This window comes from Canis aureus, chromosome 21 (genome assembly GCF_053574225.1).
Source record: "Canis aureus isolate CA01 chromosome 21, VMU_Caureus_v.1.0, whole genome shotgun sequence".
In the NCBI taxonomy this organism is placed as follows: domain Eukaryota; kingdom Metazoa; phylum Chordata; class Mammalia; order Carnivora; family Canidae; genus Canis; species Canis aureus.
The window spans coordinates 4,375,724-4,392,799 of record NC_135631.1 but is presented as its reverse complement, the minus strand read 5'-3'; the positions used below and the strand labels follow the sequence as shown (position 1 = coordinate 4,392,799).

Here is a 17,076-nt window from a genome sequence, read left to right as displayed (position 1 = left end):
CTTTGGGTTTTACCTGGGATAAGATTAAGGGAGTAAAGACCTGCATGGATTTGAAAAAAAAATAGAGAAAATAGAAAATAGATTTCTGTTGCTTAATCCACACAGCCTGTGGTTGTAGCATTATTCATAATGACTAAAATGTGGGAACAACCCAATGGGCATTGATAAATGAATGGATAAACAAAATACGAATATTATTCATCCATAAAAAGGAACAAGACCTGACACCTTCTACAGCATGGAGGAACCTTGAAAACATTGTGCTAAGTAAAAGAAGCGAGAAACAAAAAGCCATATACTATAAGAGATCATTTTTATGAATCTTCAGACTAGGCAAATCCATGAAGACAGGAAATAAATTAATGGCAGCCAGAGACTGGAGGAAGGGGAAAACAAGAAGTGGCTACAAGTGGAAATGGAATTTCCTTTTAGCATGATGAAAATATTCTGGAATTGGATCATTGTGGTGGTTTCATTATCTTGTGAATATACTAAAATGACTAGACTTTATACTTTAAAGGGGTGAATTTTATGGTGTGTGAACTATTCATCATTATGAAATTTCCTAATGATGGTGACTTGTTCAAAGTATGAAGGAAGTGAATTTGAAGGAGCTCCCAGTGGCCAAGCCTGGAATGAGTTAAGTAAGAACCTAATAACAATAGATTAAAACCATTAGAATGAGTAAATATCCTTGAGCCCATGTTGATATAAGTAACTGAATGAATAAATGAGAATGGACAGCTCTAGAATTCCAATTAATCAATGTAGAAGGAATGTCTGAAAAAGAAAATCACCACCAGGCAAACACCATAGTAGTAATAGTTTCAGGCAATCATCAGAGAATTCTTTTTTTTTTTTTTTTTTACCAGAGAATTCTTAAATAGTGGAAAACGTGTGATAAGGGACAGATTATTTGCATAGTCTCAAAATACTTCCATATAAGACACTTATTATTTATAAAACATAGTAACTCTAAAGGAGAGGACTCTGCAGTCACCACCTTCACCAAGTGATTGGAGTTAACATACTGGTAATAAGGGTATTGATGGAGTGCCTGGCTGACTCAGTCTGACGAGGGTTCAACTCTTGATCTCGGGGTTGTGGGTTCGAGCTCCACATTGGGTGTAGAGGTTACTTCCAAATAAAATCTTTTTTTAAAAAATGCAGTGATATGTGTTGGTAGAGAAGGGCATAGTAGCACTTCTGTGATATTTTTGCCAAAATTAAATATCTTCAATTCAGTTGGGAGAAAACATCAGGCAAACCCAAACAGGGATATTCTACAAAAATTTTTTAAAAATATAAATATAAATATAAAATAAAGTCTGATAAGGCAGAAAGAGGAATGTTTTTTTAAAGTGCCACAAATAAAACAGTAAAAACATGGTTCCTATTAATCCAACTGTATCAATAATAATCACTTTCATCATGAGTACACCAATTAAAAGACAGAGACTGTCAGCATGAATAAAAAAAAAAAAGACCCAACTATATGCTGTCTACAAGAGACCCACTTCAAATATAAAGACACAGGGAGAGTAAGACGGATACACCATGCTGACACTGATCCAAAGAGAGCTGGACTAGCTATGTTAATTTCAGACAAAGCAGGCTTCAGAACAAGGATGTTTATAAGGGATAAAGAGGGGCATCATAGAATGATAAAGGAGTCAATTTTCCAAGAAGACCTAACACTCTTTAATGTGTATTCGATGCACCCAACCACAGAGCATCTAAACATATGAGGCAGGGACACCTAGGTGGCAAAGATAGTTAAGGGTCTGGTCTTGATTTCAGCTCAGGTCATGATTTCAGGGTCGTGAGATTGAGCCTTGCATCAGGATCCATGCTGTGTGTGGAGTCTGCTTGGGTTTCTCTCTCCCTCTCCTCTGCCCCTGATGAGGCATGTGAGGCAAAAACTTGACAAAACTGAAAGGAGAGATAGACAAATGCACTGCTTGTGGGAGACTTCAATACCCTTTTGTCAGTAACTGCCAGACCAGCAAGCAGAAAATCAGTAATTATGTAGTTGAACTGAACAGTACCATTAATCAAATGGACTTTTTAAAGATTTTATTTATTCATGAGAGAGAGAGAGAGAGAGAGAGAGAAGCAGGCTCCATGCAGGGAGCCCGACATGGGACTGGATCTGGGTCTCCAGGGCCACACCCTGGGCTGAAGGTGGCGCTAAACTGCTGAGCCACCCGGGCTGCCCTCAACTGGATTTTTTTTTTTTAAGATTGTATTTATTTATTCATGAGAGACACACACACACACACAGAGGCAGAGACATAGGCAGAGGGAGAAGCAGGCTCCTCGCAGGGAGCCTGATGTGGGACTCCATCCCAGAACCCCGGGATCATGCCAAAAGCCAAAGGCAGATGATCATACTGAGCCACCCCGGCATCCCTAATCAACTGGATTTAATTATATAATGCTTCTGTAGATTATAGAATATTTATAGATGATAGAGTATTGCATCCAACAGCAGCAGAAAACATGTTCTTCTCAATTGCACATGGAATATTCACCAGGAAAGATCACATTTGGGGCCATAAAATACACCTTAATGAATTTAAAAGAATAGAAATCTTTTCTTGGACTGAATGAATTAAATTAGAAATCAATGACAGAAATATTGCTGGAAAGTTCCCAAATAGGGACGCCTGGGTTGCTCAGCAGTTGAGCATCTGTTTTTGGCTCAGGGTGTGATCCTGGAGTCCTGGGATCAAGTCCTGCATCGGGCTCCCCACAGGGAGTCTGCTTCTCCCTCTGCCTATATCTCTGCCTCTCTCTGTGTGTCTCTCATGAATATATAAATAAAATCTTTACAAAAAAAAGTTTCCAAATATTTGGAAATTAAGCAACACGCTCCTAAATAACCCATGGGTCAAAGAAGTCTTGAGAAAAATTTTAAAATATCTTGAACTAAACGAAAATAGAATATAACTTGCCCAAATCTGTGGAATTCAGTAAAAGTTAAACTTAGAGTGAGGTTCCTGGCATTAAATACACATATTAGAAAAGAAGAAATCTCTACGAATCAATAATCTAAGCTGCTGCTTTAGGAACCTAGAGAAGGAAGAGTAACATAAGCCTAAAGCAGGCAAAGGGGAAACAATAACAAAAATCAGAGCAGAAACCAATGACATCAAAAGCAGGAAATCAACAGAGAGCATCAATGAAACCAAAAGCTGATTTCATGAAAATCAGTAAAAATTGATAAGCCTCTAGTCAGACTAAGAAAAAAAGAGAGGACAGAAATGACAAATACCATAAATAAAAGAGGAGTCATCACTACTGATCCCACAGCCATTAAAGGGATAATAAAGAAATATTACAAGCAACTCTATGTCCACAATCTGATAACTTAAATGAAATAGACCAATTCCGGGGCACCTGGGTGGCTCAGCAGTTAAGCGTCTGCCTTCGGCTCAGGGCGTGATCCCAGGTCAGGGCTGGAGTCCCACATCGGGCTCCCTGCATGGAGCCTGCTTCTCCCTCTGCCTGTGTCTCCGCCTCTCTCTCTGTTTCTCTCATGAATAAATAAGTAAAATCTTAAAAAAAAGAAATAGACCAATTCCTTGAATGATACAAAGCAAGAAAACTAGAAGAAATAGATTATCTGAATTGACTCGTATCTATGAAAGAATTTGAATCAATAATTAATAAGTATATAAAATACAATAGTTACCATTATATACTCTTAATATATAACATATAATTATATATTATATGTATATAAATTATATATATTTATAACAATAAACATGTGGGGTGATGGAAGTGTTACTTAACTGGATGGGAGGAACTCTCTCACAGTGTATACATGTATCAAATCATCATGATGAACAATTTATTTCTTTATTTCTTTTTTATTTTTTTTAAGATTTTATTTATTTATTCATGATAGTCACACAGAGAGAGAGAGAGAGAGAGGCAGAGACATAGGCAGAGGGAGAAGCAGGCACCATGCAGGAAGCCCGACGTGGGGTTTGATCCCAGGTCTCCAGGATCGTGCCCTGGGTCAAAGGCAGGCGCTAAACCTCTGCGCCACCCAGGGATCCCCAACAATTTAAAAAAATCTAAAAAAAAAAAAGACTCCCTCTCTCTCCCTCTTCCTCTCCTGCTCTAGAATGAATCTTAATAAATAAATCTTTAAAAAAAGAATAATAACCACAGTTAGCTAAATTATATCAAAATGTTAAAATCTATTACTTAATATTTTTTTAAAAGGTCACAGTTGGAGCATGCCAGGGAAACAACTTACCATTTTAAAAACGGAAATAAAAGGAAAGTATATATATATATGTTATTTTTTTAAAATTTTTTATTTATTTATGATAGTCTCACAGAGAGAGAGAGGCAGAGACACAGGCAGAGGGAGAAGCAGGCTCCATTCAACGGGAGCCTGATGTGGGATTCGATCCCCGGTCTCCAGGATCACACCCTGGGCCAAAGGCAGGCGCCAAACCGCTGCGCCACCCAGGGATCCCGAAAGTATATATATATAAAAAAAGGAAAGTATCAAGCATTTATTTTGCTTTTCTTAAAATTACTCTATCAACCAGGTAGTTGATGAGGGGGAGTGGTCTTTAGAGAAGTATTATAGACAGTGAAAGAAGAATGATGGACTTAGAATATTGGTTTTGTAGCCCCTATGAATGAAGGGATCTGGGTGATGATCATCTATGACTGCTAACCTCACAAAAAAGAGATGAGGTATTATGTAACCCTGGCAGAAAAAGACGCCACCCCTTGAAATTGTCTTGCCCCCCCCCTCCAATAATCTGATGAAACTTCTATATCTCACTACTAATTTGTAGGACAGATGACCATAGAAGTAGGAACACAATCACTAGAATCCAGACTATGGGAAAGTTGCAGAATAATAAATACAAAAATATGGGGATCTCTGGGTGGCTCAGCGGTTTAGCCCCTGCCTTTGGCCCAGAGCGCGATCCTGGAGTCCCGGGATCGAGTCCCGCATCGGGCTCCTGGCATGGAGCCTGCTTCTCCCTCCTCCTGTCTCTCTCTCTCTCTCTCTCTCATAAATAAATCTTAAAAAAAATACAAAAATAAAATCCAACATCTACAGTTAAAAAACAGTTAGTAGTATAGTATATAGCAAATAAAAAGGTAGCTTCACAATTATTGGTGAAATAGCAAAGCATTCCCATGAAAATTTCAGGAAAAATAAAAGGATGTCCCCTGATACTAGTAACATGTAAGATTGTTCTGAAAGTGCTAGAAAGCGCTACAAATTACACAATGCAATGAGGAGGCAAAGTTATCATTGTTTGGAAGTGGAAAGAACTAACTCTGGACAACCCAAGAAAGTAAAGTGAAAATTCTTAGAAATAAGAGAAGAATTCAGTACCTATCTGGTTTAAAAACTAATGTGTAAGAATCATCAGCTTTCCTGAAAACTATGCCTGCAGACCAAATCCAGCTCACTTCTTGTTTTTGCAAATAAAGTTTTTTTCTGGAAGACATCCATGCTTATGTATTGCATATTGTTTATAGTTGTTTTATTTATTTTTTAAAGATTTATTTATTTATTTATTTATTTATTTATTTATTTATTTATTTATTTATTTATGATAGACACAGAGAGAGAGAGAGGCAGAGACACAGGAGGAGGGAGAAGCAGGCTCCATGCAGGGAGCCCGATGCGGGATTCCATCCGGGGACTCCAGGATCGCACCCTGGGCCAAAGGCAGGCGCCAAACCTCTGAGCCACCCAGGGATTCCCCTATAGTTGTTTTAATGCTACGACAACAAAGTTGAGTAATTGTGACGGAGATAATATGTGAAATTTGCCAACCTCTGCTTTAGATAACTGATAGTTAAAAAGAAAATGCAAAATGGGGCGCCAGGGTGGCCCACTTGGTTAAGTGACCGACTCTTCATTTTGGGTTAGGTCATGATCTAAGGGTTTTGAGATTGAGCCCCACCTTGGGCTCTGAGCTCATCTTGGAGTCTGTCTCTCTCCCTCTGCTTGTCCCCCTGCTCTCTCTCTCCCTCTCTCTTATAAATAAAAAAGTCTCTCCCCTCTGCCCTTCCCAACTCCTCTGTCTCTAAAAGTAACAAAATAAAATGAAATGGAAAAAATCTAATTTATAATGGAAACAAAAACTACCTAGGAATAAACATAAAATACATAACTATTGGGATCCCTGGGTGGCGCAACTGTTTAGCGCCTGCCTTTGGCCCAGGGCGCGATCCTGGAGACCCGGAGACCCGGGATCGAATCCCACATCGGGCTCCCGGTGCATGGAGCCTGCTTCTCCCTCTGCCTGTGTCTCTGCCTCTCTCTCTCTCTCTCTCTCTCTCTCTGTGACTATCATAAATAAAAATTAAAAAAAATAATAAAAATAAAAAAATTAAATACATAACTATTATATACAACAAAAAAACAACTTTAGAGTTGCACAGGCAGACATTAAAGGAGATAAGAATAAGGGTGGCTCAGTGGTTTAGCGCTGCCTTCAGCCCAGGGCTTGATCCTGGAAACCTGTGATCAAGTCCCAGGTTGGGCTCCCTGCATGGAGCCTGCTTCTCCCTCTGCCTGTGTCTCTGCCTCTCTCTCTCTCTCTCTCATTAATAAATAAATAAATAATCTTTAAAAAAAGAATAAATGGTATTAAAGAAAAAAAAAGAACAAATGGTATTATATATCTTATTCTTGATAGAAAACTACAGCAAGACGCTCTAATCTGTTAGTACCCTCCAGCCAAAGACTACCAGGAAACATCTATAGTTGAACAGACGTGTTTATTACTCTTGTACTGTTGGGCATCTCAGTAAGATGGTGTTCAGAAAGGATTTACAGGATTTGGCTTGCGCTAAGTGATTTGGGGGAGGGTTTAAGAAAGCCAGAGTTTTTCTCTGGATTGGATACTGTCAAGAAGGGGAAGTATTTCTAGGATGGGATATGTTTACAGATCTTACCCAGACAAAAGCTAAAGCTGTAATTGGTAAAGTTCACTTATATTTCCCAACATGGTCGATGTTTCATCATTCTTGTGGTTTGGACAATGTTCCTCTCTTTGTTGGTGATCACATGACTATAGAGTGATCTTGTTTTTGTCTTGATCCCTCACATCACGCAGTGACTTTGTCCAATGTTGATACTCTGTGAAATTGTTCATGTTTAACAGAACACCACGGCCAGTACCTGGATGTCTGGAGGTGTGTTTAACTTTCTCAAATCTATAAATTAAATGCAATTTTAAACTTAATTGCCAGTTATGTCTGTTCTTGTTTTACGAAAGAACTTGACAAAACATATTTAATTTGGGTATCTGAACAAATAAACATTAGGAAAGAGTTAAGAAACCAAAAAAGAAATAGTATTGCGTAAACAAAAAAGACGTAAGAAGAAAAGATTGATTAATCTACTACAAAAAAAAATAAGTCAGTTTGGAGAACAAATCACAAACTCGGATAAAATAACTTCAACGCATTTGAGGAAGTGATGTCCCCAGTAAAACAAACAAGCAACTCTCCCTACCAATAACATAAAAAGAGTACTTTTCGGAATAGTTTCGGTTTTTTACCATAAGAATGTACTCCTGAAAATCATTTTCAAGAAAAAAAGACTGGGATTTGAACACATCGAGGCAGGGCTCGCAGAGGCTCAGAGGAGCCTCAAGGAAGGACTACGCTTCCCAGGAGGCTCTGAGCTGAGCGTCCCCGGACTCCCGACAGGCTCCGCGCGCTTTACGCGCCAGCTTTGGCCTTGGCCACCGAGCAGCGGAATCGGCGGCGGAGAATGGAGAGTAGCGAGGAGGCAGCAGTCGAGAAGTGCCGCGTCCACTTGCGCCCCGGCACGCTGCGCGACGCCGCTCGCGCCACGCTGCATCTTCTGCCTTGCGAGGTTCTAGTTAACCGGCCCGCCCCCGTGGACCGCTTCTTCACCCCAGCCATTCGACAGGATCCCGACGGTGAGTGCTCACCGCCGGACTACGACTCCCGGCAACCCCCGCGCCCACGCCACGTTCTCCTCGGCGAGGAGTGGCGCGAGGGCTCCTGGGGATCGTGGTCCAACGGAGGTGGCGGGAGGGCCCCGGGGGGCTTGCCCCGCAAGGCCTGAATCAAGCCCGTACCGAGGCCCCGAGCCTGCCTTCTGCAGGACTCGAAGTGTCGTTTCGGGGCCGCAAACTACGAGGCGAGGAGGTGGTGGTGCCTCCTGGCCTCGTGGGATACGTGATGGCGATGGAGGAGCAGGGAGAGGTGTCGATGGAGAAGGACTTCTCGGAGGGTGACGAGCGAGAGGAGCAGGAGCGGGCAGAACCCCGCGAGGCGCTGGAGCGGGACTTCGTGAGCACGGGGGTGGAGGGTCAGGGCTGGAGAGTGGTGCGGGCGGCAGCGGTGGCCCTCATGCTGAGCCGGGCCCCTTCCTCAGGACCAGTTTATCGGAGCCATCGCCAGTTTCAGCCGCTTCACGCTATGGGGTCTGGAGACCATTCCTGGTCCGGACGCCAAAGTGCGCGGGGCCCTAACCTGGCCCAGTCTGGCCGCAGCGGTGAGTAGGGGGATGGGACCTCACTCTTCAGGCCCCATCCATTCCCTTGTGCCTTCAAGGGTATTCCCTGGACTGTCCAGAATCTTGTCCGAGTGGACTTGGGGCTTCAGGGCCGGGGAGTACAATGGGGTACAAGGAGCCTGGGTCTGACTGGATTAGACTGGTCAGGGGCAGGGGCGCTTCCCTACCTCTGACTGGTCTAGAAGGGGTTGTCATTCTGAGTAGCTGGGTCACTCCCAGAGTATGTGGGCCACCCAGTGTGTGTCAAAAACCCAATAGTAGAGGTGACTCCTGTTGCAGATTCACGCACAGGTGCCTGAAGACTGAGAGCCGGAACTTGAAATTGAAAGCCACTGGTTCCTTCACCCCAATAAACCAGCTCTTCATTTTGGAACCACTGATTCCATCACCCCAATAAACAAGCTCTTCACAGCACCTGCGAGTTTGTGGGCACCTTGGAGTCTTCTAAGCTGGCACTACCCCTTCTCCCACAAGAAACTTTCATGGCTCAGTCTATAGAAATGATTTATTGCCAAGGAGCAGTGAGGGCAAGAGGCCAGAATTTTGCTGCCAGTACCCACCCCTCCTCCCAACTCCTACTTACAAAAGAAATTTTTACAGCCACTAGCCCTCTGTACAGAGTGCACCCACCCCCCATCTCACTGTACATAGCTGCTTGGCTCCGTCCAGTCCCTGCTTCATAGCAGGCCCAGACCTGCAGCCAGTTGACCTTGGAGTTGACCTGAGCCCTGAGCTCGCCTTGGTGCTGGGCAGCTAGCCCCTACCAGGCCTGTCCTCTCCTTATGAAGCTGTCCTCAGCCCCACCTCCCTTGGTGTGCCTCTTGGGGGCCCTGGTGGGGGTGGGATGTGCTGTCAGCCCCAGTTCTGCTTTGTTGCCACTGCTATAGACAGTGCCTGGTCACCATTTTCCCCTCTTGCTCCAGTCCTTGGGAGTGAAGTGCAAACACTTGGAGTCGATTCGAAGGAGCCGCTTGAGCATAGCTCTTTCATGCCCATCCACGATGTCCTCAGACAGTGTGAGGATATACTGGCCCTGGATGGGAGATAGGACCGGAAGGGTCAGCCCATGTGGGGTGCACACTCTGCAGCCCTACACACACGTCTCCCCCTGCCTGCCTCCCTACCTTGTAGTAGTTGATGAGATTGAGGTACTGTAGAGTAGAAATGACATCTTCCTTCTTGATGCTGGTGATTTCACTGATCTCGCTGTGGGAGGACAAAGATCAGGTCCTCTGGAGGCCTTCCTCTCTGCCCCAAGCCCCCAGGAGCCCCAGGAATGAGGATGGGCCATGCCATGCACCCCCAGGGTCAGAGGTAGGGCCAGGCTCACTTGATGGTGATCTGTGGCCTCTCCCCGCTCTCTGACTTCAGCCCCATCAGGATCTCCAGGATGGTCTGGGACCAGTAGCTTCGGTAGGATAGGAGGCCAAGGTCTGAGAGGGGCTTCTCAGGGGTCCCCGTTTTCCCTTCCACTTTGGAGAGTTCATAGCCTACAGCAAGGCAGCAAGAAGGGGTGGGTAAGCGATCACACCTTCATGCAACTTTCAGAATATGGTTACAGGAGTAAACTGCCTGGTTCCCATCTCACCCTTGCCATGTGGTAGTTCTGTGACCTGACATACGTAGCTAGTCTGCTGTGTCTGTTTCCCCAGAGAGCTAATGAGCATTCACTCTTCATCTCTGTGCTGTGGAGGGTACTGAAAGGAACAGCTATAATCCACCTGGAGAAAAACTCAGGAACCAGGGAAGTGCAGAGAAAATGACAAGAAAGGCAAGTGCCTGATTTTCATCATTCCAGACCATATCTCCTGGGTATGTGAGAAGGGAAGGCAGCCCCCACGTGTGGTCTGGGCCTCAGGATGTCTGGATTTGCAGTCAAGTCAGTCCCCCTAGCTGTGACCTGGGGAGCATTGGCTGCTCCAGGACCAGGCTGGCCTGACTAGGTGTTGATAAGAAGCAAGGAGAGGCACTAATGTACTTCCCAGGTCAGAAGGCGGCCATTCCACAGCAGGTAACTCACCTCTCCAGAGGCACTCTCCGACTGCTCTGTCCTCCTCTACCCTGCTGATTACTGGGCACTAGCAGGCAGTTCCTAGGGAGCCCCTCAGGCTGTGCAAAATCCTATATGGCTTCGTGTCTCTTGGCAGAGTCTTCATTCTCTCCCTCAGGGTCCTGGGGTGTCCTTCATTACCTCTATAAGCCCTTCTTCACCCTCAGTCACAGCTATGTGGGCTCACAGCCCTTTTTGCCTACCCCTCCCAATCTTTATCAGCTAGTCTTGCCCAATCTTCTGTGACTTCCACCAAGCAGCCTGCTGGGGAGAGGGACAGAAAAGCTCCTGCTTTAGAGAAAGGAAGCCTGGAAGAGGAAGGGAGCACACCTGGGTCCCTACTTGACTTTGCTGGGCCTGCCAGTGCATGTGGGATCCTGCCACATCAGCCTCCCCAGCTGCAAGGAGCTCCTGGCCCCTCCCCAGTGAACATCCACCTGCCCTCAAGAACTGCCCGGAATGAGCACTCCCAGTGCACCTGTCTGCTCCTGCTGGGCAGAAGTGAGCACATCACATTGGTGTCCTTGCCCACATCCTATCTCCATGGAGGTCTGAGCTTCAAGGCTTGGATTCATTTTAAGTATCCGCCCACATATCAGGCTGAGGGCTTCCTGAGAATGTGACCCCATCTTGGCATCATTCTATTAATAAAATAACTCAAATGGATCATGACCTTATCAAGTCAAGCCACTGTGACTTCACCAAACAGCTAAGGCTCCCTCCTGTCTCTCAGGTCAGAACTTAACTATCCCAAGGGTTCAGTGAGTGGTGAGTTGAGTGGAGTGATGTAAGATGCTGGGAAGCAAAAGGGGGCCTTGCGGGTGGGGGACATAGAAGAGTTCACGGATGATGAGGGGCAGAGTCCCTTGTGGGCTTTAAGAGACTGACCTGCCTGAATCCAAGGAGCAGAGACCAAATCCACACAAATCAGTGCTTCCTTATTTTTGCTGAGTTAACATCACTTTAGCATTTTGAGCATCCACTATCTGCAAGGCTCAGGTGACAGCTGGGATAATGAAGCACTGGTCCTCACTCAGGAATTTGTATGGTGGCATATGAAGCACTGGTCCTCACTTAGGAATTTCTATGGTGGCACAGAACCAGGCAGATGAGCAACAGTGGCTCACCTGGTTTCTGCTGATGGCTCCCTGGATGGGAGCATATGAGTCAGATTTGTGAAAAGTTGGGTGGTGCTTAGAACCTCACCCAAGGAAGAGTGAGGAGCTGAAAACCTAGCCCAGACAAGCAGGGTAGTTGCCCTGAGAATGGAGAAAGCCTTGGGAGAGTCCCACCTTTATTTCTGGCCAGCTACCCTGGTGACAGCAGGGTTAACAATCATAGCAACCTAGCTTGTCTACAAGGGAGGCACAATGGCAGCACTGGCACTGAGCCTGGGCCCGCATGTACCCACCCCGGGGCCCCTGGCTGGGAGCAAAGGTACTACTCACTGAACTCGATCAGCAGCTTGCCGTAGCCCCGGCGCTGGTAGGGAGGCAGGGTCAGGATGCAGGCCACATTGTAGTCTTCTGTGGATTCCTTTTCCTGGAAAGGGGAGGAAGGTGAGTGAGGAGGGGACACAGCTCAGGGCAGGGCCAAGAGATGATCTGGATGAGCACTCACCTTGGAGAAGTAGCCGACGATGTGGAAGCCCTTGCAATCATACTCTGTCATGACATAGAAGAGGAAGGGATCTGTATCATAGTACAATGTCTTGTGGTCGAGGAAACACTTGGCCAAAAGACACAGGTTCTGGGAATAACTCTGCAAAGGAAAAGGCGTGTCACCACTCTGGGTACCCTGTCTTAAATGTGGTCATTTGGTTTCTTTACCCAGGGCTGATAGATGATGAGTCTTCCTCCCTGGCGCCTGACCCGTTCTATTAGGCTGTCCCTCCTACTCAGGCAGAGCTAATTCTCAGAGTCAAGGAGCCCATGTACCAGCTCTGTGATAGTGTCTGACCTCCTGTCTTGCTGGTGAGCTGGGCAAGTTTACCCCTGTTCCCCATACCTCCCCCTAAGTCTTGTCTGGGGGGTTTCCACTGCTCTCTGCTGCAGTAACAAAAGTCAGTAGGTTGTGGCATGTCTAGAAAGACACTGCCAAGGCTTAGGAGAGGACCTCTACCCTGGTGACAGTCTTAGGAATCTACCTTTTAAAAACCACAAAACTAAAAAAATAAAAATAAAAAAAATAAAAAAATAAAAAATAAAAACCACAAAACTCTCCCGCCTCCAGTCACACATACTGGAGACTGATCTCCTAACCTACAATGGAGATCAGGTGTTCTGAAACTGAAAGTAACTGCCTTAGGGGTCTCCCCACCAAAAGGATTCATCTTGCTGCTTTGCTTTACCTCTATACACATTTTCTGCATATGAGGCATGACTTTTTAGCCAGATGCTGGGCCATCAGGATGCCCAAGTCCACACAGAACAGTAGTGAAAGCAGCCTCCTTCCCTTGAGCTTCCTCAGCACCCAGGCCAGAGCTCTACCCTGTAATTCAAGATGCCCTGCTTCTCCCTTACTGCCCCCTCTTTGCCCCAGGAATGGTCCCACAGTCTTAACGGTCCAGATTACTCCCTTCTTCCTTCCCACAGACTAAGGCAGGTTTGAAGCCCAAAACCTGCAGTGACCCCTACTCCTCCCCCAACTGGCCACCTTCTCCCCACCTGAGCTCTGTATCTTGGAACAGCCTTGCCTCATCCTCTCTGCTTCTCAGCCAGAATGATCTTTACCTTTCCCACCATCTGTACATCCACGACTGCCCTTCAGAACCCCACTCCTTGGGCTTCCCTTACCTATCTTATCCTTCATGTTAAGGATCAAAGATCATCTCCTATGTGAAACTGCTGGCTACCTCTGGGTCCTGATAACCCATCCTTTGTTTCATGACACTTATCCCTGGGATCTGAGTGGATGTTGGCAGATCTGTTTTTGCCATGAACTGTGAACTCAAAGATTCTAATTACTGGTCATCTTTATACCTCCCACTAACTACCTCACAGCAGAAACTCAATAAAAATGGAATGAGCTAATCTGTTGGCCAGACTGCCTAGTATTTTCCTGAGCAGGAAAAAGCTGCTCGTTTAACTTCCCCCAGACCACCAGTGCCAATGACTCCCCACTGCCCCTCAGCCACAGACCTTGTTCTTCCGTCCATCAATCTCAAAGAAAGAGATGGTACCCTTGCGGTAAATCTCATTGCCTGGGGGGTGTCGCAGGTCACACTTGGTCTGAGGAAGAGAGGAGGATCAGAGGCAGGGACAGTGTGGGGGATGGTAGTAAAGCAACCTCCTTGGACCCTTCATACCAAGTGACGCTGCAGACACTTGAGACTACGGCCGTATTTGAGGCAGAACTCGCAGAGGTAGAGGACGGGCAATGTGGTAAGTTCCTGTGGGTATGGGGAGAAGTACCACGGCTTCAGGCGGTGCCGGCCCAGCTCGATACACTCAATGTTCTTCATCCGGGTGACAATGTCGTCGTGGCTGCGGTCAGACACCAAGCTGCCAGTCATGCGTGGAGCGGACGGTATTCCATCTGAGCTGTCCTGGGAATCCTGCCCAGGCCCAGTGGAAAACACCAGGTTACAGAAGACAGCTCAAGCAGGACACCCGACAGCTCACACAACCCTTACATAGCTTTCCTTATTTTCAAAGTGTAACAACAACTCTATGGCAGAGGAAGAAAAAGGCTGGTACTACATTGTATTCTCCACTTTCCAGATAAGGGAAGGGAAACTAGGTAAATTATCAATTGCACTTTGAAAAAGATCACCAATGACTGATCTGAATCAGCTTTGCCTGGCTCCTAATCCTGCCAAAAACCATCACTGCCTACCACCTCGTGTTTATTTTTTTAAGTTTACTTATTTATGTATTTTTAAAGTTTTTTTTTTCTTTAAGATTTTATTTATTCATGAGACAGAGAGACAAGCAGAGACATAGGCAGAGGGAGAAGCAGGCTCCATGTAGGGAGCCCGACATGGCACTTGATCCCGGTCTCCAGGATCACACCCTGGGCTGAAGACAGTGCTAAACCGCTGAGCCACTCGGGCTGCCCTATTTTTAAAGATTTTATTTATTTATTCATGACAGACAGAGAGAGAGAGAGGCAGACACACAGGCAGTGGGAGAAGCGGGCTCCATGCAGGGAACCCGACGTGGGACTCGATCCTGGGTCTCCAGGGTCATACCGCGGGATAAAGGCGGCGCCAAACCGCTGGGCCATCGGGACTGCCCGAGTTTATTTATTTTTTAATAATCTCCACCCAAGGTGGGGCTCGAACTCACAACCCCAAGATCGAGAGTGGCATACTCTTCTGACTCAGCCAGGTGCCCCTTCTTGTTTATTTTTAAACCCATCAGTAAACTCTCTGTGCTACCTATATTTCCTCCTTTTCACCTAGCTTCCCTCTTCCTCAGACCTACCTCGTCAGTGCCCAAGCAATTTGATTTTCGCTTCCGTCCTGGTTGAGCTGCCACTGCCCTACGGGCCGATCCATTCTGTAGGTAAAATAATGAGAACAAGAAAGGAGGGTTGTGAGAGGAGCCTGATCGGGGCTGCCAGAGAGTAGACAAGAGGAAGAAAAAAAGGGTTTGGGGAACTCACCTGGGGAAAAACTGAAGCTGGGGCTGTCTCGCTGGGCACTGGAGTTGCTGGTGAAACCACCTCCACCTTCCGTTTCTGTAGAGAGAAACCAAGAAAGGTGGGTCAGACGGTAGAGAAGGTGGGACCTCAGAGGAAAGCAAGGTCCCTGGAATTGCTGAGGGTACCGTTGAGCGGTGGTTGGGCTGCAGGCAGGAGCTGGAGGAGAGCGGCTGGTCAGGCTCGCCACCGGGAATGGCCTCCCGCTCCTTGGGCAGGTTGAAGCGGAGTGTGATCTGGACCGGGATTGGCAAGGTCTTCCCGCTGGCCTGGGCGGAGGCCGGCTGTAGAGATAGGTCCAGGGTCTTCCTCTAGGGTGGGGATGGTGGTGGGATGGGAAAGGGGAGTAGGGCCCCTCAGCATGATCAAGTCCCACCCTCTGCCCTCTCAAGGACACAGGAACAGCTACTGGACTCTGGAAGCTACAATTTGGCCCCCATCCTTTTGCAAGCTAAAGCCAGAGTAGAAGGGTGCAGACTTCTACCCATCCAAAAACCCCTGAGGCCAAGAGATGAGAAAAGTAGGAGGCAGGAGAGAAAAGGTGAAGCAGGGGACCTACTCACCACCTCTCTCTCTGGAGAGCCGGGGCGAGACCCAGGAAGTCCGTTCTTGGTGGGGGTCTTGGCCTCTTTCTTGGGGAACTGGATCTTCTTTAGGTCCAGCCGCTCGTGGGTCACCCATTCATCCAGGCGTTTGTTGACTGTAGCAGTGGGGATGGCTCAGGAAGGAATGCCAGAGACTGTTTCCCAACCCCTCCCCGCAGCCCTACCTCACCCAGCCCAGGACTCACAGTCAATGTAATGGACGTAGAAAAGCTTGCGGCCACTGATGTCCTTCACGCTCAGGATCTCGGCCAGGGCTGTGGAAACAACACAGGCAGGAGCCTTAGAGGAGCCAGGCGAGGAGAATTCACCCTCCTAAGACCTGATCTCCACCGTCAGGCCGATACCTAAGCCCCAGGACTTGGAGGCTTTCGCCCAAACCCCCTTCAATCACCAAGTGCCGCCCCCTTTCCAAGCCCCGCCCTACCCATTCGGAGCGGCAGAAGGCCACGCCCCTCCTGGGTATCGGCGCCCCGCCCGCCCCAGGATTATAGAGGCCCCACCCCCTCCCGAGGGTTCCGTTGACTCCCGCCCCTCGCCCTCAGGTTCCTTAACCCCGCCCCCCGACGTCACTCACGCCACTCATCTTCGTTGTCCTGGTTCCGCCGAAGCACGGGCAGGCGGCAGCCCTCGATTATCTCCCCCTGGGGAGACAGCGCGGCGCCAGGGTCGGCTACTGGGGGGCCTCGGGTTCTACCCACCTCCCCTGGCTCCCTCCGCCCCGCCCCGGGCACCGGACTCACCACCTCCGCCATCTTCCCTCCCTCCACTGCCACTTCCGGCCCCTCTGGGAGACGTCACTTCCGGGACTGAACGCGCTGTAGGCCCGTGCCTCCTCAAGCCGCTTTAGAAGAAGACTTTCGAGAGACACCGCGGCTACCCTGGAAGCAGGCAGCCGCGCCGTTTGGCTGGCGGGAGAGTGGGGCGTTTTAAGTTTCGGCCCGAGTCCTGGGCAGAATCCCCGAAACGCGCTCGATTGGCGGAAAGCTGAGTCCGTCACGTGACGCCCACCGGGTGCGACGCCGGTCACGTGGATGCGGCGCGGGTCACGTGCAACTAGGTTTGTGCTTCGAGGACGGCCCGGCTCGCGCGTCTCCTAGTGGCAGCAGGAGGCGTCGCCGGGAGCAGCTGCGCGTGGTTGGCCCCGGGGGCGGGGAGTTGGGGGAGGTGTCCTGGGGGGACTTGGGAAGCTGGAGAAGGGGGAGCACTGCAAACGGACCTTGTGC

At 47.6% G+C, this 17,076-nt stretch overlaps 2 protein-coding genes across 9 annotated transcripts; one reads left to right on the top strand and one right to left on the bottom strand.

The window, feature by feature from the left end:
• Positions 1 to 7,712: 7,712 nt before the first annotated feature.
• On the top strand, positions 7,713 to 13,636 carry RNASEH2C (ribonuclease H2 subunit C). Of its 3 annotated transcripts, XM_077862438.1 has the most exons (5): positions 7,713 to 7,952; positions 8,141 to 8,328; positions 8,414 to 8,533; positions 10,207 to 10,325; positions 10,827 to 13,636. In XM_077862438.1, the coding sequence occupies exons 1-4, from the start codon at positions 7,781 to 7,783 to the stop codon at positions 10,315 to 10,317; spliced, it is 591 nt and encodes a 196-aa protein (XP_077718564.1). In that variant the 5' UTR covers positions 7,713 to 7,780; the 3' UTR covers positions 10,318 to 10,325; positions 10,827 to 13,636. The 3 variants fall into 3 exon arrangements, with proteins under 3 accessions (XP_077718564.1, XP_077718563.1, XP_077718565.1); XM_077862437.1 differs by having other exon boundaries at positions 10,207 to 13,636; XM_077862439.1 differs by lacking the exons at positions 10,207 to 10,325; positions 10,827 to 13,636 and adding an exon at positions 8,834 to 8,968 and having other exon boundaries at positions 7,719 to 7,952.
• On the bottom strand, positions 9,042 to 16,844 carry KAT5 (lysine acetyltransferase 5). Of its 6 annotated transcripts, none has more exons than XM_077862432.1 (14): positions 16,594 to 16,843; positions 16,428 to 16,494; positions 16,039 to 16,107; positions 15,812 to 15,948; positions 15,377 to 15,559; positions 15,213 to 15,287; positions 15,032 to 15,106; positions 13,912 to 14,160; positions 13,745 to 13,834; positions 12,225 to 12,365; positions 12,053 to 12,146; positions 9,885 to 10,044; positions 9,679 to 9,760; positions 9,042 to 9,587 (listed from the first exon to the last, which is right to left on the bottom strand). In XM_077862432.1, the coding sequence occupies exons 1-14, from the start codon at positions 16,603 to 16,605 to the stop codon at positions 9,453 to 9,455; spliced, it is 1,569 nt and encodes a 522-aa protein (XP_077718558.1). In that variant the 5' UTR covers positions 16,606 to 16,843; the 3' UTR covers positions 9,042 to 9,452. The 6 variants fall into 6 exon arrangements, with proteins under 6 accessions (XP_077718558.1, XP_077718559.1, XP_077718557.1 ...); XM_077862433.1 differs by having other exon boundaries at positions 15,377 to 15,532; XM_077862431.1 differs by having other exon boundaries at positions 15,377 to 15,532; positions 16,428 to 16,844.
• Positions 16,845 to 17,076: the final 232 nt, after the last annotated feature.